This window comes from Rhinolophus sinicus, chromosome 17 (genome assembly GCF_057876585.1).
Source record: "Rhinolophus sinicus isolate RSI-liver-muscle chromosome 17, RSI-T2T, whole genome shotgun sequence".
NCBI lineage: Eukaryota > Metazoa > Chordata > Mammalia > Chiroptera > Rhinolophidae > Rhinolophus > Rhinolophus sinicus.
Window position 1 is genome coordinate 172710201 of NC_142517.1, and position 23616 is coordinate 172733816.

Genomic DNA, 23616 nt, shown 5'->3' on the forward strand with positions numbered 1-23616 from the left:
TATATTACAGTTTAAACTGTGTAAAAATGGATACATATGAAATAGAACTGGAAAAATAGAAGTAATTGTTCAATAGGATATTAGAATTACAGGTATATGTATTTATTTTCCCTATTTAACAGTTAGTACAATAACATACTAAAAGTGTTTTTAATTTTTTAAAATATGTATTTTAAATTTAAGTGCAAGTCTTGTTTCTCAAAATTATAGTTTGTTTTTAATTAAGGGTTGCATTTTTTTTTCTGAATTTAGAAATATTTAAAACTTTTTTTTTTTCCTAAGAAATTTATAAAACAGTCTTAAATAACTCTTAGGATTTGTATTTTATGCCTTTAGGTTTGGGGCTTATCTACTTTAAATATAAACAGTCATAGTTATAAGAGTCTTCATGGTGAAAAAAGAAAAAAATCTTGGCTAATATTAGTTACATTTAAATTAATTTTCTCTGTGTTTATTTTTATTTGTGTTACGTATATAATTTTCATGAACTGAAAATCTGAGTTCCAGAGTTCTAGAGCACTGAATAGGTTTTAGGGTAATTAGTTGCATCATTTAGTTCCAAGACCCAAGAGAGTCATATTTTCAAATTTAGATACATTACATTTTTAAATTGTAAAGTTTTTATTTTCAGGAATAAAGAATAAAAATGAACTATATTTGATTTTGTGTCTTTAAATTTACTAAATTAAATATTAACCCAGTTTTATTTTCATATTTTACCAGTAAGTGTTTTAGCATCAGCAATTTCACTTTGTCAATTAGCATAAATAATATATCACTGTGGACCTGAGGACTCATTAAAAAATTGTCACTTTGGAAAATGTTTTCTTTCCCATTTTTTTACAACAGATATTTTTAATCTATTAGACAATCATAATAAAGTATTTCCTACTCCAAAGATAGTATTCATTTCAAAAATCTTGTATAAGCCAAGAGTATATTCAGGAATAAAGACATGAAATTTTAATAAAATGTATAGGAACAACTGATGTGACATAACTATAATTACAAAGGCAGTGACTGAGAACTGGCAGTTTGTTTTGAACAAGAACCTTTTGGTAACTTGTGAAATATAGTATAGAAAATTTCGCTTTAAGAAATGTTTTCCATATTTTAAGATAAAGTTTTTGAACTTACTTTGATACCCTTTTACACAATTAACTAACAAAAATATGTTGCATTTAAAAATGTACATTAATATTTAATTAACTTTATTCAGAATGGAGTTTTTTTAGTAAGTTTCTAATGGTGCCTAGATAATGTCATGAATCAAAAGTGCCATTAAAATATTCCATGTGGAGTCCCAAAGTAACTGATGTTGAAGATTCTTAAGAAGGTAAAGGTTTCCAAAAGTGGCAATTCTAATGTAATCTCTCAATTGCAAGTCTAATGTAATCTCTAAATGATTTTGAACCTATGAGAGTTAATGTTTGGTTAGTTCATGTACTATTTGATGAACTCTGAATATTTGATGGACTATGGGCTAAAAGCTCGTGCTTGAGTTACGTATGTACCTAACATCCAACTGCCTGAAAATTTCTGGATTGGGATTTATTTTGATGTGTTACTACTCTATTTGGTTCTGAAGCAGTTAATGTTCAAAGATAATTGTTAATAGGAAGAAGAAGAGAAGGAGGAGAAGGAGAAGGAGACAATATAGCTAATCATTCTTCACATTTAATTCTCTAATTATTGGTGGTGATCAAAATTATGCAAACCACATTAATGCATGAAATAATATATGTATGCTTTGGAATTTACTTTCCTATCAATTTAAAAAATCATTTGTTGAGTCAAGAAATTGGAGCTGATTCTCTCCCTCTTCCCCCCAAAAAGGAATTGTAATTTCAAGTAAAATTCAAGGTATAATTTAACCATTTAATGATGAACCCCCCAAAACCAGCAAAAATAACCTAACCATAATATATTGAGATTATTGTTTTCATAATATATGTTAAATGTCATTGCTATCATTAGCACAAAATACCAATTACTGTAATGTACTATGTATACTGATACTAAAAATTGACCAAGAAGTTGAAAGTTCAATTCAGAAGGACTATAACATTTGATTATTTGCAAAGCAAATACGCACAGGTTTACATATTGATTTTGGCTCCTTCCTTACTATATAACTTCATTCTTATATGTCTACTAATTTTGTAAAGTTGGGCTTAAGATATTTCATCAGTCTTCTCCCTATATATTTTACAAAGTCAAGATAAGGTTATATATTTCAAATTATTCTGAACATTCAATTTATTTTAAACATTATAAACCATCAATGTTTCATATATTCTATCAGCACATAACATAAACATGCACATGACACTGCATTCACCAAAGACAACTGGTAAATTAAAAAAAAACCCACATATTTTCTATGTACTTACTTGAAATAAAAAAATATGCCAAGTGAGATAAGCAGTGATGCAATAGATAATCCATGTCCAATTATAGTCAGGTAAAACAAATTCAGTGCCGTCTATAATGAATATAAAAAAAAAGGTTCATATCAATACTATACTACTGCATGTGTAGAAGATCCAATTCAATAGAATAAATTATGTATTTAAAAACATGTGATCTGATAGCCTTATCATTAAGCTTGCCAACCAATAAATGCCTGACTACATCTGGAATGAAGAATACTTATGCAAATTTATCCAGTGACATCAGAATTTATAAATTGTATGCCCTTTTTATTTAAGAAATTAGAAGTCATATATTAAATATATAAAAAATAATTTTATTGACCTAGGTTGTGTAATATATAAAACTAGCATTTTATATTTTGGAGGACATTGACAGTTTTTACCCTATCACTTTGTGCACCTTAAATCAAATGCTATTTGATGATTTTATTTTTGTTGTTTCCTTAAATGCCAGATGACTTTCTTTCCCAACTGAGTTTCTCCTTTTCCTTTGATCAATTTGAGGCCCTGAGACAAATCTCAATATATTAACTTATAGGAGCCTATGGTCTATAAGAATTTTCCTGTTTTTGAGTTCTTTGACTTATTCTTTATGATTTTTTTTCTGATTTAATTTGAATTTACCATTTCATTGCTTATTTTTTATAATTCTTTTCAAACCCTTCTCTAATTAAGCAAAGGATACAACATTTATAATGATGATAGCTGACAGTTATCAAGTACTTTCTATATGCTTGTTAGTTTTTTAAATATTTTCCTTGTATTAAGCCCACTCTTATGAAAATCTTGAGGGTGGATTTATTGTTATCCCTATTTTATACCTGAGGGGACTTAAGGCTTGCTCCAGTCACATAGTTGGTAATGGGCAGAAACAGGAAGTCAGACATCAGGACTCAATTTTAATCACTGTAACAAACTGCCTTTATACACACACACACACACACACACACACACACACACACGTGCAAATATATGCAGGCACTTTCTGTCAAAGCTCTATTGTTATGACAAACTGTGACTAACCTTGACTTAATGTATGGTGTCAAAAGCAGGAATGTGAGTGAGAGTGTCCTAATAGCCAACCAGAATGAAAGTCTTCTGCTGAGGGACAGATAGAGCAGTTCTAACCCTGCTGGTCTTATCTTGTATACTTGAGCATATTTCCTGAACATAATGCTAGAAATTCCACCACAAATAAAAATGTTCCCTTTGCTTTTACTTTTAAAGTATGTTCCCACTAGCTCCCCCGCACCTTTGGAAAATTTGAAACTCCAATACTGAGACATTGACTTGTACATACAGTATTACCTAGAAGAATTACTTCCTCAGTGTAATGACAGAATCAATATTAATAATTTCTACGAAGATATTTTTCTTACTGTTTTTCTAAGCATATTATGGAAAGGCTTTACAATGGAATGGAATACTAGCTAAATTTTCTCCACACTGTATTGGTAACTAACTTTTTAAATAGATAGTGTAAATTAAATTTCAATTTTAATTATTACGTACCTTCACTTTCTCATGTGTGTTAACATTACACTGGGTGTAATTTGTCCATGTTCTGTTGCTTGCCGGATGTCTAAACCAGTTTCCATCTTGGTCACAGATCTTTGTAACTTTTTCTTTAAAATTAAAAAATAATAATAATAAAACAGTAATTTAACCTAAGGTTTATTAAATAGATGTCAAAGACATTGCATATAAATTTCTGCTATTACCTGAAGGATCAAAGTCCTGAAAGTAATCAGGGCAATGCTGCATTGATTCCGTTCCTGCTGCCACATCATTCCAGCACAGCCATCCATCCCAGGTTCTGTTGCAGTACATGCCTTAGGGGAGAGTAAAAATTAGAGATTACTAACTCCCTCTAGGTATACATGAAGATGTAAATTCTTAATAGTGGCTTCACACTGACATGGAACAAAGGCTGTCTACTGAAAATGATGACATTATGTAAATCTAGACACACACCGCTTAATGATGGTGATATGTTCTGAGAGATGAGTTGCTATGTGATTTTGTCATTGTGCAAATATCATAAAGTGCACTTACACAAGCCTAGATGGTATAGCCTGCGAACACCTAGGCTATCTGGTATACCACCTTCTTATATGTGGATCATTGTTGATTGCAACATTGTTATGTGGTACATGACTATACAGCAATTACTTGGATTTTTTACCAAGTAATTATTAGAATAATTAATTTCAAAATTAAATGTAGAGATCTCTAAAAAAAAGCTTAGATCATGAATGTTGCATGGGATGTTTATTATTTTTAACAGATTTTGCACAACAATCTCAGAATTAATTTCATGTAAGTAGAAAAAAAATCTACTGCCCTGAATATCTAAATAATTCCTTTTTTTTTAAATAAAAAGAATTGCACGTTACTAAATAAAGTACATTTTGTGGTTTGTCAGAGAAAAATTTTCTGGTATTATTTTAGAAAGCATCTCAAAAAAGTCCATTTCATTGCTCAAAAGATTCCATCTGATTAGCAAGAACACTGGCAGCAAAATAAATTACAAGGTCCAGAATTTTTCAAACTGTGTTGTCTGACATTTGAGTGAGACATGAGTAGGTAGTCTATAAAAAAGTTGCTGTGGTCCAATAGCTTTGGGAAATATAATATTAAAATAAAAACAGTTCTTTATTGCAAGACTTTCTGGAGTATTTAAAATTACAAAGTGTGTTATGAAGTTCCAATAAGAAGATCTATCATGCAGTGATTCTAAATTTACTAAATCAGAAAATTATTATGAAACCCTCATGAACCTATTTCTATGTTCAACAATTAGATGTGAAGCCTACTTTCACATATATCTAGATGATTTGGAAGGGGTTAATTCAGTAGTTTTAAGCTAATAATACAGATTTTAATGGAATAAAATGAAAAGCTGATCAGTTAACACAGAATTTGTATACAAATATTGTAATACTTGATCATTCAACCACTATTAAACTAATATCAGATAATTTTTTATTGTCTGGCATAGTTTAAAGATATTTTTTAACTGGATAAATATAATAAAAATGTTTGAGCAGATATATGTAAATACATCTCTAACTATGAACAAATTGTATTGTTCACTTATATTAAGATTTTAAGTTTATCACTGTGGAAAAACCACTTTTTTCTTTCTGACAAGCAAGTACATTTTGACAGTTACAGATATTAATAATAATCTACTTTTAACATTTTATTTATGTAAACCTTGTATATTATACTATCAAATATTTTTCCAAAAATTGTAAGATAATGGTTTCAACTGAGAGTTTTAAAATTTAGAAATTAGATCTAAAGTCTTTACATTTGCTTTATTTTATTGTGAATTTTAAATTTTATACCTTGAAGATATCCCCGTCTTTAGGATTTCCAGATAAAATACAGGGCTATTTTTGGTTTTGTTCTTTATTTTTGTTTTTGGTAAATCTGACAATTCTACTTGTGCTACTCAGGTTTTTACCTTCAAAATCGAGGCAAATATCTGGTATTTATTAGGCCCTCAATAAATGTCATAAAAATATCTAAAGACTATCTTAGTGGAAACAGAAACACTTAGAATTCACTAGCTTTGCTACGGAACGTACTACTCAACGTATAGATTATGCAAAAGAAATTGTGCTTGTCATTTTATTATGCAAACTCCTATCAAGCAGCTTTTTAAAAAAAAATTACATAAACTGAAGATCAACTGTCACTTATTTAATTCAAGATACATACTTATGTGATATTTTAAGTATCTTTATACCATAGAAATGTTACTAAAAAATATCCCTGTTGCACATATTTTTATTAGAATTTTGTGAAGGAAAGATAAATTATGTCATAAAATATTCTTCATAAAAAAATAAAACTGCTCAGATGCCAGAAAAATTAGAAACTAACCCATTTATAATCATGAACCTAAGAAACTCATGATGATGTAGTGGGTTTGTTTTCTTTAAAGAAACTATATCAAATGCATTTAAATTAAAGTCATGTTTACCTTCTGTTTGTTGAATGGGGTCTTGCATAATTTTCTGGTAACATTCATATTGAGCTGTCATGATTTTATTTCTAGTAACACCCAACTGATTCAGGTCACCATGGTCCTGTTCTTCTGATTCTGCTATGACAAGAATCTAAGGAATTAAAAAAAATAATAAACCTTCAGAATTGTGAAAATGCCTGTTGTAGGCAGTCTGTCACAGTGGAAAACAGTAAGTGGTGATATGCTGCCTGGTCAACTGGCTCTGGGGGGAAAATCCCTGATTGGTAGTGTTTGACAGTTTTTACAGTAAATATCCCGTCATGTCCAACCTCAAGTGACCAACAAGACTTGTTGCTAGTGGCAGAGTAAGAAAGAATAGGAGATGCTTGGCTCTAAAGCCAGTGGAGACATGTGTTGGCTCTAAAGCCAGGGCATGTGTTGTGGAATGCAGGCAGAGTTGTATTCAAAAGCTACTACTACTTTTTCACCTGCTCTGTGAATGTAGGCAATGTAAGCCTCTACTTTCTTTCAGTAAAATGGAATAAAATAATATCAAGATAACAGAGGGGAGTATTTGGCACACGCTCATAATTGTTGCCATTTTTATATTTTGATAATCAAAACATTGACAAATTCATCTATGATATTGGTAAATAGAATTTTTATTGTGTGCACAACAATAAAGTTTTTGGAACATAGATAGACAGAGATAGATAGATGATAGATAGATAGATAGATAGATAGATAGATAGATAGATAGATAGATAGACAGATAGATAATCTTTCCAATTTAGTAGCACAATTTTAAGCTTCACTTCCACTTTAATTTTTATATGACTTTTTCCCATTTTGTAATGTGAAACATGTATAAACCTCTCTTCAACTTTATTTCTTCTTAATTTTTGCATTAATACTATTCACTATTTTCCATAAGCAGTTTATATTTCTGCTCTTATTTTATCCCCTCATTCTTGATTTTCTGTTGTCTGGCAGGAAGTTGAATTTAGTAAAGTCTAAATAGTAACATTCCCTCAGTGTGTGGCACCACTCAAGTGTCAGCATCAAGTGACCACCATTTAACTTTAACTCCTTCTTTTTTTTGTTTTAATTTGCTAATAAATATTTATGCAGCAGTTATGCTGCACGAGTAATAAGTGCAAATTCACATCAGGAAAATTAATATTTTTCTCCTGCTCTCAGTAAGTTTATAGAACTGCATAAACTCAATATAATCATTCTTACTTAAAATAAAGACTCAGATTTGCACCCTGTCTGAGAAACGGTCACAGTTCCTTAAATCACAATAATCGAATTGGTAATCTGCTACAGAATTACCTGCTAGGAATCAATGTTGGCCTGTGCAGCTCATTGGCATGCTCCATGGAGGGTGTGAGCTAAAGAAACAGGGGTCCTGTTTCTTGAATTCTAGTCTATTTATCCAAGATAACGTCTAAGAAGTGTAGAATTTGGACTGCTTTTAGACTTGAGAATGTTTTCAAATACAAATGCTGACAGGAATGTAGCCTTGCTTTTTTCCAGTTCAGGTTTTCTATATTTTTCTTGAGTTTCTTTGTTTGAATCTCTGTGGGGTTTGCTTGGAAACGCCACAGGAAAATTATTTGCTGGCACAGAAGTAGGTGAGATTATGTCTCTCAGTTTCTCATACATATAATTAGATAAGAATACAGTTATGGTTTTAATGTGAAATGGAGAAAAATATGAAAAAAATTATTTCTGCAGCTAAAAATGAAATGAAATGTATAAGATATATGTCTCCTCCGGTATAGCAATTGTTTTTTTGTCATCTTTTGTCTGCTTTTTTGTCCAGCCCTACATCCCATTCACAGACATACAGACATGTACATGAGGGCACACGCGCATGTATACACCTGCCCCAATCTTAGCATCAGTGTGGGCCAGAAAATGGACACTTAGTACTTCTTTGAATGAATGGGTGAGGAAATTAATTTAAACTGTAGTGCCTGGTTCTGAATTACTTGTTCGTCAATATAAGTCAATCAGTTGGCAGAATGGGAGAAAAATGAACAGGTTAGGATCTGTGTTTTTAATAGTTCTAACTCAGAATCAATAGGTCTGGTTGAAAATATTTTATCTACTATATATGATTATAGAGACATTCTATTTTTTTTCAAACTCTGATAATTACTTTCCTCTGGTGTCTTGCATATTTGTATTCATTTACCTTCCTCTCTTTGACATCCTCCTTACCCAGCTGTGCCATTGTCCTATGGTACCTGCTATGGGATGAAAAGCCTTCAAGTATACACTAAAAGGAAATCAGTTATTGATGTGTTGATTGGATATAAAAATGTACTTAATTTATGCATCAAATAACTGCATGTCAGTTTGTTGTGATTCACCTTTATCAACTATAGATATATTGGAAGTTAAAGAGGAAATACTCATCGATAGGCAGATACATTAAAAAAATTTATGCTTACCATAAAAAAAGGCAAGAGAAGCAGAAAATACAGCGTACACTTTTTCTCCATCATTAATGCCAAAATGAAATATGCTATATAATATAAATCAAACTGCAATAGAAAATAAATTAATTCATCCATCAAATTTATGAAATAAATATACATTGTTCTCAACAGAAAATTTCTTTAAAACTACACAATAATTTTGCTTTAAAGATTTGATTAATAGTCTTACGTATTACAAATTTAAGAGCATCATGGCTTAAAATATTAAAGAGCTTAATTAAAACATTTTAATTTAATTTAATTAGCATTACAAGCAAGCAAGCTTCTTGCATATATATGTCACATATAAATATATATATATATAATATATATATTATAATATAATTATATATTATATATATGTATATACATATATATGTGTTAGTAATAGAAAACATCGTGTTTACCAAAATTGGGATAAAATGATTAAAGTATCAAAATAAAGAGTTTGCAAGAACATAAATGCACACATTTTGATGGCATATTTACTATAAAGTTTACCTTTATTTCCAATAAATATTAATCTCATTTTTAATTTTCTGAGTCTTCAATAATTTAAGAGAAGAAATTGCTCATGGGCCAATTTCTTGAGAATCAGTATCCATATTTCTTTAAAATGGCCTTATAATTTAATAGAAATTATTCTTCACTGGATGATTCAATTGCTTTTAACCACAAAATTAAAAAAAATCTTCTGAGTCATCTACATTATTAAAAACAGGTTACAGAAGATGGATAATAGCAAAAAAAAAGTATTTCTGCTATATATTTTTAATGATCGATGTAATTGTGAGCTAATGAAATAATGAAAAATGGCCTCCAAAACACCACCCTTTTAATAAAATTTGAAAATAAAACTCTTAATTTCTTAATTCTAAGAAACAAACATTGCTGGGATAAAGTGTATAATACTATAAGGTCCACGAGCAATCTTCTCTGATAGTATTTTTATGAGATGTGAATTATCCTGGTATAGTCATAAAATATATTATTTACTTAACTGAATGTATAAAATACATTTTTCAAAGAAGATTAAAAAATCCAATCAATAGATATTTACTAGTGAACTATGAACTTAGATTTAATTTTGTTAGGAAACTTGTAATGATTTTCATTATAAAGCAAATGTTAGAGTAAGAATTAGGAAAAACTTTTCCACGTTTTGCTTATTGTTTTTATTATCACATGAAATGAGAACATACCATTAACTAGCACATAGACTCTATGCCATTGCTTACCCTCACCAATGACTCACCTGGAAACAGCTTTTCTTTTTAAGTGTAGCACTCTTTCAGATAACGTATTCTCTTCTGTCTGCTATACCGGGTTTTTATTACTAGTTAATCTTAAAAATATGACAAAAAAATTAGAACAGTGTATTAATTTGAGATATTAATAAAACCATGCATGTTGTAACAAAAAAAATGAATCAAAGTTTTTGCAATCCAGTAATTAATGAGTTGGAATTTTAGTTTTTATTACATTTTACCATAAGAAAATCTAATTTTCCAATACTTACATGCACAATTGTCTCCAGACTCAAATCACATTTTCTCTTGGATCATATTCGACATTGTCTTCAAGAACTTCTTAAATCCTGGGGTCATGACCTGAAATATTGATTGACATAACAATATTATTTTAATGAGCCAAAATCATTTACATGATACATTGAAATTTTCAAAAAGAAACAAACCCACTATTAAAATGATATTTTAAAAAGCTATTCCAATTTTTTAAAGTCTCTTTTGCTTATTTGAGTTTTGTCACACGTATTTGTTGTTTTTCATTAGATGGGAAAGTATCAATTTTCAGTTATCAAGGATACCTGGGATACTGAAAAATCTAACTGAATATTTTAAGTAAATTTCAAAGAACTAGAATATTACAAAAAGATTGTAAAATTAAACTATACTTTAATCTTTCAATATCTTTAATCATTTATTGGAATGTGGTGCTATTAGTCTTAGTTACGTATATCTATCTCCCTTGCTCGTATGGTTTCTCAAAGCCAGAGACTATATCTGGTTAATCATTGTATCCTTTGTGACTGGCAGTTAATTTACATTTGCTGTATAAATGAATGAATAAATGAATGAAAAAAATGAACCAATAAAGTACTTCCCGGATTTTAAATCAAGAACACTAATCATAACTACTAATTAACTGTCATTTCTTCTATTATAAGGTTTTAGATAGTGTTTGATTCTGTACTGACAATGAAAATTGGGGACACAAAGTTTTCATATCAACCTGTTTACTTTCCTACAAAATAAAGTCCTGAAACTATTCAATTTTCAAGTTCTGTGGTTGTTTGGATATTGAACAAACTGTAGTGTACTGTACTGACTTTAGAAGTCATAAAGGTTAAGCCAAATTTAGAGCTTCAGATTTTTCTGTATTGAATATATATAATACAGAAACATACAAATAAGAATGTAAAGAAATAATATTCTATTTGGAAATATGATAGGTTTTTATAAAACCATACTTGGATGATGTACACATGAGTCAGTATTAAAATACCTTTCATGTGTACATGGATTCAAAAATCGAATGGGAAAAAAGTACATCAAAAACATGTTTGGAATTTTCTCAAACCCAACCTATTGGAAAAATATTTCACCCAGCATTAGCAGTTATTTGTGTTGCTTATTGAGTAGGCTTCAAAACCAGAGTTTCCAAAAGTATATTAATGCAATATCTCTTAGTGTCCACTAGATCATTCTGGCACCAATATTGTAAGAGGACTTTAACTCATAAAATACTTATCAATGCAAATAATTCCATGATTATAGCTTTCCTTCTTCACCCTATTCCCTAGTGATCTAGAAAATGGACTGCTAGGAAGAAGGTTGTGTTTTTACTGTGTAAACTTGCTAGTTACGGAGGAATCACCTTTTTCACCAAGAGTTCTCTAAATCAACAATGGAGGAAACAACTGGACATGTAGATAATACCATTGCAGATACATCAGTCAGTCAATTTATATTGAGTCTCGTATAGATGTTATTATTATCAGGAGATGTATGTTTAACTGTATTCCTTGGTTAGGCTCATTGGTTCTTTGCGTACTTTGTCTACTACGTTCATTCAGCAAATGGTTCTTTCTTCTATATTTAGCTTATTCCAAATTTGTCTTTACTAAAATACATTTGATAATAACTAGCCAAAGTTGTTAAGCAAATCATTGTAAATCTCTTTCAGATCTTGTTAAATTCTTTATTGACAACTGAGTTGCATGTTGCTTTGTGAAATACGTAGTTCCTATTCAATTTTGAGGAGAGATCAAGTATATATGTAAAGGATGTCAAGGTAAATTACTAAATCTGCCAGTGGATTTTTTTCAAGTGTACTTAGATTTGTTTAGTAAAAAAAGGACTTCTTCAAAACTGAGAAAGCTCTAATTTAAACTCTTAAGGGAACTTGTAATCAGAGCAGTACTATTAGCAGTTACTGGCATTTTCTCTTCGTTAGCCAGCCTTACAGATCCTATAAATGCTTTTTCATTTTCACTTGTCAAATTGAAACAAACTGGAAGATTTGGTTCTATTACTAGAAGCAAAATGATTTTCTTTACTGTACACATGGAATAAAAAATAGCTTATTTCTAATAGTCTCATGCTTCTTGCCCAACGAATCAACAACACAGAATAAAAATGATTTATTTCATCACAGAAAGAACTTTGAGAGATAAAGAATGTCTTAAAACCTCAAATAACTTTTGAAATATAACTTCCTAGTCACTCAGGGTTTTATGCAACATCACTCTGGTTCCATTTTTAAAAATCACTATAGACCCTCTCCACAGGATAGTTTTTCATGGATCTGCATTTCCAAGTCCATAAATTTTAACCAATCTTCTTGGCTTACATCAAAGTAAAAGCATTTTTTATTCTACATAAAAATTGTAAATAAATGTGACTTACTAAATACTAATTTATCAGAACACAAAAACATAACAGTGCCAACTTTCATCTTCACTTCTCTATTTCCAAAATATCTTGGATTTTTTACAGGCCCTAATCCATAATATTTTCTCCATTTATTTATCCAGTCACTGTAAAGCTGGCTAACAGGAGCATTTCCATATATATCTAATTTTCCATTGATTGTCCCGAACCTTTGTGTGAGCAAACTAAGGCCGTTTCCTGTCTGGTCCATGCCATAGTTTACGGTATGTTAAACAAGTTACCTATATTTCTCTTGAATCTAAACAAGGACTAAGCGCTCTCCTCCAATTCCAATATTCCACACCTGTATGGCAAATGCAAACTTCTTCCTGTCATTCTAACTAGATTTGTCACTGTGGAAAATGTCAAAATGCGTGATCCTGGTTACCTTTTCTCTTCACTGCTTATAATTTTGTTTTCTCCAAAATCTGTCTTTATACTAGAATTATTCTTGCCAAGTCCTGCCTTTACTTCCAATAGCATCTTTGATATAGAAATGCCACGGTGAAGTTTTGATTCCCCACCCCTATCATGGCCTAGAATGCCCTTAATACTTTCAATACATGAAACCATACGGAAAACAAAATATAAAGAGGCTTCTCTTTCCTAAAGATCTGTGATTGATGTAAGAAACTCGAACTATACATCCATTTGATAGTATTGCTTGAGGTTTGCATTCTTTTTTCTTAGGCTATTGAATGAACAGGTACCAAATCAGTGATGTAGCATGAACCAATGTTCCTCAAAGTGTGGGTTCATGGATCACCTCCATTAGAGGCACTCCCAGAATTTGCTGAACATGTTTGAGGTGTCCACGCCCCATCACAGACACTCTGACTCAATCTTTGGGAGAAGGACTTGGGAATCTACATTTTTAGTGAACACCAGAGGAAGTTCTGCGCCTGTTAAATTTTGGGATGTACAATGTAAATACATCTTCACTGGGTCATACTGACCCCTGAACACACTTCTTTAGGTACTGGGCAGACAATTTAAAAAGAACTATCAAGTATAAATCAAGCAAATTATTCTGCAATGTCCCAGGCACAATTAATGTCTCAGAACTCCTAGAGGGAGTTTTTCAAATACCTATTTTACAATGTATCATATAATGTAATTATTCCCTTGTGTGTCTGTTTGTGCTACTAGATTGGGAGCACAAGAATAGGACATGTATCATACCCATCTCGTGGCTCCAAAACCTGGCAGAGTGGGAACAGAAAGAGACTGTACAGAAAGCGTGTTTTGAGTGAATTAATTACAAAATGAACTTAATCAAGTCTACGGAACCTAGTGTTTTGGGGTGTTATTCAGCCTCACAAGCATATTATAATTTCCCAACACCTTTAAAAAAGAAGAAAAGATCATTGCCAAGATTCTACTCCAATAAATTCAGATTTAGCTCATCTTGATTGGGGCCTAGGGATAAGCCCTAGTTGATGAGGGTGGCCCTCAAGCTAACAGCCAGCAAGAAGATGGGGACTTTAGCTCTAAAACTTCAAAGAATTGAATTTTGCCAACAATCAGAATGAGTCTAGAAGTAGCTTCTTTCTCAGAATCTCCAGAAGAGCACACAGCTCTGCCAACACCTTGAATTTGGCCTTTTGAGACTTGAAAACTAGCCACGCTCATAGGACTTCTGACCTATAGAACAGTAAGATAGTAAATATGTGTTGTTTTAAGCTACTAAATGTGTGGCAATTTGTTACAGCTATGATAGAAAAGTAATACAAATCCTTACCTGGTCAAAAATTACATTTTCCTATCAAACCTAAGTGGTTACTCTCTGCTTCCCAAATGGCCAGTCATTCCTCTTAACCTTAGAATACATTTATTAGACAGCAAGGCAATCACATTAGCTAGTAGAATTTCTTTCCAGCTGCTCCTAAATTGCGGTGAGATTTTGAGAGAATCAATACAACTCTTTTCTATTTGATTTACCCAACTTGAAAACCAGTACTGAATTTGATCTTCAACTTCCTGTTTTCTATTATATTCTTATTAGAAGAAGTATGTTGGAGTCACAGAAACATAGTTTCAAACTTCTGTTTTTGCAATACTTAAATTCACCACACCTATTTCCTGGCCTGAAAATGGGTGTACAAGTAATGACTCAATCAATGTTGCCTAGAATTTTTATTGTAACTCGTCAGATTGTTTTAAGTGTTAAATTACATGATAAATATAAGGAACTTATTTCATAATAAACACCTAATAATCATTAGCTATTTCTATGATGTTTATTAATCTATGATTCATGGCAATGATAATCTCAAATGAAGGAACCAGGGAAGTCCAGCATACATTTTAGTGACTTGGCCAAGGTCACATAGATGCTTACGGCTGACCCCAAGCTATGAACTCAGATTCTCTGACCCTAAATCTTGGTCCCTTACCCTATACCATATTGACTCAGAGAATTGAGACATTTATTTAGATAATTAAGGTTTAAAAAATACAGAATACATTTCTATTTTGCTTATTCCCTTGTTTTGCCTAACCATCCAATTTTCACATTTCATTTTACTTTTAATCATCAAACACATTTGTGTTTTTTCTCACACATTTTTTTTTTCTATTAATTCCTGCCCTCAGTAATTTGCTATTTGAGGATATATATAAATGTAAATCAATCTCTCTCTCTCTCTCTCTCTCTCTCTCTCTCTCTCTCTCTCTCTCTCTCGCTCTTTGTGTGTGTTTGGGGGGGAGGGGGTAAATGGCTTGAGAACTCAAATTTGTCATTCTGGTAACCAAATAAAAAACACATGTACTTCTCACTTTCGAGAACTTTAAAGTGGCTTTGAAATTAAGAAATATGTCTAGAAATTCAATTAGTCACCTTACACTATTTATTGAGCATCTACTTTTATCTAGTTGTGTAGCAAGATAGAAGAGAATAGAAGTTAAAGTTTCTGTCCTCAACGAAATATTTATCAAGGTAGAGAGCAGAATATTTGCTGAGTTTAGAGGCTGAGTTCATTAATTTAAACAGAGTCCATAGGACTTATTCATGAGGTTCTAAAGAGAGATGATTTCACCAACATTTAAGACAGGAAGTTAGTCCTGGACCTCAGTCAATACTCTTGTCATTCAATGAATTTGGACAAGTTACATACCTTTCCAGGTGTCTCATTCGTAAAACAAGGGAAGAGGGTAAGGTAAATTTAAGCATTGAATAGAGGTTCAAAATTTATATAAAAAAGAAAAGAGTGGTTAGTATATAGGAACAATTTTGTTCAAAGTAACCCGAATCCAAAATATCCTTGAAACCAAATCATTCCTGACACTGTTTTTTCTGGCTCAGGAAGACTTTCTCTAGGTCTTCTACTACCAATTGTCCTTGAATCTAAGACAGTGGAAAGTGGACCATTTGGCTAAGGGATTTTTCTTTTGTTACATGGGAATTCGGGAAAAGGGTTTCTAGGCCAAAAATATCATATCTTGATTCCACCTCTTCATATACTGCCTCTTCTTAGACCTATTCTTACTTTTGAAAGGCCATTTGGGGAAAGTCTAGCTCTCTACTCTCCACTACAAAAAACTGAAATTAGAAAAGCAAACATACTTCTTCTCCATAAGCCCCTTTGCCAGACTTCTCAGAATGGAATCTGATCAGTTCTTCTAGGCCAAACTAAACATATTGCCATCATCACTGGAATAGCCCTAATGCTCCTGGGATTAGAAACCAGCAATTACTGAATTTTGGCTACATTAGGTTTTTACCTCTTTTGCATTTAACAGAAAATGATCTATGTAAAATTTTTAAAAATTATAGAGTGCCAGAAATTACAGGAATGTTAAGAATAATTCAATAATGCATAAACTCAACAAGGAAATCAATGACATAGTAAGAGAGATTATTACATTTAATTCATCAAAATCCTGTGAATAACCTACTACGTAAAAGTACATCTAATAGCCAATTTTAAAAAGTCAATTAAAACTCTCATAAAAACATCCAGAAAGTATTTTATTTTTGAAGAGATGCCCAAGTTTAATTATAACTATTAAATTCCACATGCTACAAAAACATATATTGTAAATATTGTCCCATTGACTAATGATAGTTTTCCTTTTTCCCGAGAGATATTGAAATAAAGTAGCATCCAACTGATATTTAATAATTAGCATGATAGAGGTAAAATGTGTGTGTGATGCCAGTTACAAGTACAGGCAGTATTTGCACTGGTTACAAATATGTGTTAGACTCCCTGATTTTTAAAACCAACTCAGCCTCACACTTGCAAGTTAAACAACTTCTGTAAAACTAGTTTTCTCATTCGTAAAATAGTTCCTTAACCAGAATGCTATTGTGAAAATGAATGAAATAATGTACTTACATTTTTTATAACTCAGTAAATGTTAGCTATTATTATTTTATCACATTAATATTTTTAGAAATATAAGTTTATACATGTTTTAAGTTATTTGCTACAATTTCAATTATAAGTGAAATTAATCCTATATTTCAAGTGATCATATGCATCTTGAGTTTGTTATTTTCCGCAGAAATAATATGGTTGTTTTTATTTTCATTTAAGTCAGTTATGAAAATATCAAGCAAGTGAACGATAAGTACTTTTACAAATATGATGTCAACCAAGTTAGTATAACTGCATATTTCCTAATAGTGAGCTTATATAAGCTAACAATCTAGCAAGTTGTCTGTAATCCAATTAAAATCAAGATATAAAAACCTTCCAAATTTGGCTTTAATTTTAGGTTGACTTTAATAGCCTTTACTAACACTGAATTGGAACCCCCCCCCAAAAAAAAAATGTTTGCTTGCTTATCAAATGAAAATTCCAGTTGTATAGTTGAATAGCTATTAAACAGAGATAATATTATGATTAAATTTGGGACTTGATTTTATACTCTAAAGTACTTACTCATGGAAATAATATTCCCATTGTGGGCATAATTAGCCATTTTCCGGTAATTTTGGTCGGCCTCTTTATATTTGAAAGAGGCAAGTGGCCAAATCAGCCCAATTAGTAAAAGGTGGGAGGGAGCCTGAAAAAAAAAATGCTTTGTAGTAGATGGAACACTCTCCCACCAGCAGATCTAATATGGAAAGAATTGCTTGCTCAAAGAGCATAGGACCAAAACACATCTTTCCATCTCTTTGACTAAAAGCTTTACACCTATTATTTCCTTTCCACAAAGTCAGGAGTCAAATTCTATGTGAAAATATGCTTTCTTCCAAGACAATAAAATCAGAAAATATGTAATTCTGCTGGAGTTTTAATTTAAGCAATGTAATAGTCCATCATCAAAGCTATGGTATATTTGTTATTTAAAACTGTTAATCTTTCTCCAAAAATTTGCCGGGCCTGTTTTCTGATCTGTGAAATAAAACAACTTCAAGCTTCTTTCCATTTGTATCTAAATATCTACAGTTTATTTTCTTTTTCACCAAAGTAGAGCAGTGTTATTCATTCCCAAAGCATATTCCAAGCCCACCCTATAGGAGTTCAGAAACTAGCTCCCCCCAACCAAAAAAAAAAAGAAAAAAAAAAAATCAATGAAGTGATTGTTTTTCTAAATCTGAAATAAACTTAGCAGTCTATGCGCTTGGAGAATCCACAACTATTATATGCCTGTGGTAAGATATTTATTGACAGATCAAAAAGTAAATGGAACCCTTAGATGAAAACATATGAATAAATTTTTGTGACTTTGGTTAGGTAATGTTTTTGTACATATGATATCAAAGGCCAAGTGACATTAAAAAATAGATTATTTGGGACTACATCAAAATTAAAAACTTTTGTGCAACAAATGATACTGTGAAGGAAATGAAGCAGCAACTCACAGAATGGGAGAAAATATTTGCAAATCACTTGTTGGATAAGGGATTTGTATCTAGAATACATAAAAACTTCTGCTAATATCCAATAAAAAGACAAACAACCCAATTAAAAAATAGGCAAAGAATCTATATAGATTTTTCTAAAGAAGATACACACATGACCAATAAGTACATGAAAAAAAAATATCTTCAACATCATTAGTCATATGGAAATGCAATTAAAAACTATGGTAAATAACACTTCATACCCAGTAGGATAGTTACAATGAAAAGATAAACCATAATACCTATAGGAAAGGCTGTGGCAAAATTGTAACCTTTATACATTATTGGTAGGATTCTAAAATGTTGCAGCTGCTGGGAAAATAGATTAACAGTTCTTCAAAATGTTAAACATAGAGTTACAATGTGACAGAGCAATTCCATTTCTAGGAATATACCAAAGAGAAATGAAAACATACTTCCAAACAAACACTTGTACATGACTGTTTATAGCAGCATTATTTTTAATAGCCAAAAAGTGGGAACAGCTCAAATGCCCATCAACTGATAAACAGATAAACGAAATGCGGTATATCCACACAATGGAGTATTCTTTGGCAATAAAAGTAAAGGAGTACTGATAGATGCTACAACATGGATAAAGCTTGTAAACATTATGCTAAGTAAAAGAAGCAAGTCACAAAAGACACATATTGTATGATTCCATTATATGAAATGTCCAGAATTGACAAACCTTTTTCACTAATGTGGTTGCTTAGGGCTGGGGGAGTGATTGCTAATGAGTACAGGGATCATTTTAGGGTGATAAAAATGTTCTAAAATTAGATTGTAGTGATGCTTGTACAACCCTGTGAATATACTAAAACCACTGAACTGTATACTTTTAAATTGGTATACTAAATGGTATATATGTATATCGTACATTTTTTAATTGGTATACTTTAAATTGGTATACTAAATGGTATGTAATGTATATCGTAATAAAGCTCTTTAAAAAAAAAGTAAATGCGAAAAAAAAGGGAAAGGGGGCATGTGTATCTGAGGGAATATTTATGCTGGGCAGAACATCTAGTTTTCTCTTTCTCTCCTTTGTCACCGACAAATAATGTTCACATTGTAAAACCAAACAGATTGACCAAAAAACTTTCCTGGCTTACAGTGCATCCCATAGATGTAAACTCTGAATTATTCTTTCAGTTTGATGCATTATCTCATGTTCAATGACAACTAAAAAGGTAGCTATTTTTTTATGTTTGGAACAGTTTTGATTTGCAAGGAAAACTACATTTTCCTTGAAATTTACTTTCAGAGCCTACTTTTCAATTTATACTGAAAAATATTATATTTCCTTTGAGAAATAAATTTTAGTTTATAAAAAATATACAACAATTACATATAGTTGAGGTAAAAGATATGTATAGTTGTATACTTATAAATTTCCCTTAGATTTAGATAGATCTCTTTTTTTCTGCCAGTGATTTCTTTTTTTACATTTCTACAGTCTTTTATTTCATTTTCTTATAGAAGTGGAAAATTGACAATTTATATACAAAAAAGTAGATCTTTTTATTCCATTTGTGCTATTACAAAAAATAACAACAAAGAAACAATATAGGAATATTAGCAAGAAAGGGGAAATTATTGAACTTTAGTTCGTTCTTGGATATTAACCGAGTTTAAAAATCTTATATCCAAACTATTTCCCTTTTATTGAATTATTACTAGGTAAAAGAAAAGTGAAGGAAGGATGGAGAGTAGAAAGGGATAAAGGCAAACAGGCAGGAAGGCAGGATAGAAGGATGAAAGAGGAAGGAAGGGAAGGAAAAAAAGGAGGGAAGGCGGAAGTAAAGAAATCAATATGTGTGTCTCAGGTAAATGCACACTTTATATAAAATTAACTTTGATATAAAAGTATTTTATTTTTTATTATTTTTATTTATTTGTTTTTAATTAAAGTTTATTGGGGTGACAATTGTTACTAAAGTTACATAGATTTCAGGTGTACAATTCTGTATTACATCATCTATAAATCCCATTGTGTGGTCACCACCCAGAGTCAGTTCTCCTTCCATCACCATATATTTGATCCCCTTTACCCTCATCTACCACCCTCCTCCTCCCTTTGTTTATATAAACCACAAACAACAAAAGAGCAAGACAAATAAATGAGAAACAAAAACTCATAGACACAGACAATAGTTTAGTGGTTACCAGGGGGTAAGGGTAAAAGTTATTTTATATTTCCATTATTTTTGTAAAGAAGCAAACTGAATGTTGATAATACTAAAATTTATTTCTTTACATTTTTATTTCTTACAACTGTTGAACATAATTGCATCTTAGTATTTTAATATACTAATTTACTTATTCATTTAAACATATTTATTTAGAACCTACTGTATTCCAAAAACTATGTTAAGTATTCTGGTTCCATATTCTATTATTTCTACTTTCACAGATAATCAAAACATGGTGGAGAAAGACATGTACGAATATAGAGGTAGGTAGTCAATAAATATATGTTCGTGTCTCATTAATCAGATAGAATGTTGCATTTACATAGCAGAAATGTGTGTGTGTGTGTGTGTGTGTGCATGTGTGCATGTGCAAGCGTGCATGTGTGCACATGTGGAAAGAGAGAGAGTATGACATTCAAAGGGGGTATCAAAAAATCAGTAATGAAAGTGCCAGGTGATGAAAGATACAAGTACCTATGACATGGGCTTTCCAGGGAGACAGGGAAGCAAGTTAAGGATGGTATCTTCTGTCATATTAAGGAGGTGTTTTTTTGTTTGTTTGTTTTTTGCTTCAGTATCTTTTTTTTTTCCAATTACTCTTGATATTCAATATTATATTAGTTTCAGATGTACAACATAGTGATTAGACATTTACATAATTTATGAAGTGATCCCCCATAAGTCCTAGTATCCTCCTGGCACCATACATATTAATAGTTATTACAATTTTATTGACTATATTCCCTACGCTGTACTTTATATCCTGTGACTATTCTGTAACTACCAATTTGTACTCCTTTATCCCTTCACCTTTTCCCTCTAGCCTCCCATCCACCCTCCCCTCTGGCAACCACCAGTTTGTTCCCTGTAACTATGAATCCGTTTCTATTTTGTTCATTTATTTTGTTCTTTATATTCCACATATAATAGTGAGATCATATGGTATTTGCCTTTCTCAGTCTGACTTATTTCACTTAGCATAATACCCTCTAGGTTCACCCATGTTGTCACAAATGGTAATGTTTCATTCTTTCTTATAGCCAAGTGATATTCCGTTGTGTATATGCACCACATCTTCTTTATCCAATGTCTACCGAGGGACACTTAGTTTGCTTCTGTATCTTGGCTATTATAAGTAATGCTGCAATGAACACAGGGATGCATACATCTTTTTGAATTAGTGTTTGAGATTTCTTTGGATAAATGCCCAGAGGCGGAATTGCTGGGTCATAAGGTAGTTTCATTTTTAATTTTTTGAGGCACCTTCGTATGTTTTCAATAGTGGCTGCACCAATTTGCAATTCCACTAACAGGGCACAAGTGTTCTCTTTTCTCCACATTATCCTCACCAACACTTGCTGTTTGCTGATTTATTGATGATGGTCACTATGACAGGTGTAAGGTGATATATCATGTGGTTTTAATTTGTATTTCTCTGATGATTAGTGATGTTGAGCATCTTTTCATATGTCTATTGGCCATCTCTGTGTCTTCATTGAAAAAAGTGTCTATTCAGGTCCTCTGCCCATTTTTTAATTGCATTGTTTGTTTTTTTTGGTGTTAAGTTGTATGAGTTCTTTGAGCTCTTTATAAATTTTGGATATTAGCCCCTTATAAGATGTATAGTTGGAAAATATGTTCTCACAATTGATAGGCTGTCTTTTCATTTTGTTGATGGTTTCTTTTGCTATGCAAAAACTTTTAGCTTAATGTAGTCCCATTTGTTTACTTTTTCTTTTGTTTTCCTTGTTCAAAGAGATATATCAAAAATATATTACTAAGAGTAATGTCAGAGAGTTTACTGCCTATGTTTCCTTATTGGACTTTTATGATTTCAGATCTTACATTTAAAACTTTAATGCGTTTTGAGTTTATTTTTCTATATGGTGTGAGAAGGTGGCCTAGTTTTTTGAAAAGATAAATAAAATTAATAAACCTTTAATCAGACACATCAAGAAAAAAAGAGAGAGGACCCAAATAAGTAAAATCAGAAATGAAAGAGAAGTGACAACTGACACCACAGAGATACAAAAGATAATAAGAAAATATTATGAACAATTATATGCCAACAAATAGGGTAATCTGGAAGAAATGGATAAGTTCCTAGAAACATACAATCTTCCAAGACTTAGTCAAGAAGAAAGAGAAAATCTGAATAAACCAATAACTACTAATGAAATTGAATCAGTAACCAAAAACTCCCAACAAACAAAAGTCCTGGACTAGATGGCTTCACAAGTGAATTTTACCAACTATTCGAAGAATTAATACTTCTCAAACTATTCCAAAAAAATTGAAGAGCAAGGATAGCTTTCAAGCTCACTGAATGAGGCCAGCATTACTATGATGCCAAAACCAGATAAAAACATTACAAAAAAGAAAATCATAGGCCAATATCCCTGATGAACATAGATGCCAAAATCCTAAACAAAGTATAAACAAACTAAATTCAGTAATACATTAAAAAGATCATACACCATGATCAAGTGGAGTTTGTTATTGAGATAAAAGGCTGGTTCAGTATCTATAAATCAATTAACGAAACACCGCAAAGAAAAAAAAAAAAAAATGAAGGTACAAGTCATACGAGCATATCAATAGATGCAGAAAGACCATTTGACAAAATCCAGCATCCATTTGTGATGAAAACTCTCAGCAAAGTTTGAATAGAGAAAACACAGACCAACATAATAAAGGTCACATGTGAC

At 31.4% G+C, this 23616-nt stretch overlaps 1 protein-coding gene across 3 annotated transcripts in view; it reads right to left on the reverse strand.

The window, feature by feature from the left end:
• CALCRL (calcitonin receptor like receptor) overlaps positions 1–23616 on the reverse strand; it is a 90695-nt gene that overhangs the window by 28367 nt on the left and 38712 nt on the right. For all 3 annotated transcript variants that reach the window (XM_074339068.2, XM_019740750.3, XM_088794619.1), the window contains 7 exons: positions 10423–10513; positions 10159–10248; positions 8877–8969; positions 6430–6565; positions 4157–4267; positions 3948–4060; positions 2394–2485 (listed from right to left, as the gene is read on the reverse strand). In XM_074339068.2, coding sequence (XP_074195169.2) covers positions 2394–2485; positions 3948–4060; positions 4157–4267; positions 6430–6565; positions 8877–8930 — 506 coding nt within the window. In that variant the 5' untranslated portion in view covers positions 8931–8969; positions 10159–10248; positions 10423–10513. The remainder of the gene's footprint in view (positions 1–2393; positions 2486–3947; positions 4061–4156; positions 4268–6429; positions 6566–8876; positions 8970–10158; positions 10249–10422; positions 10514–23616) is intronic.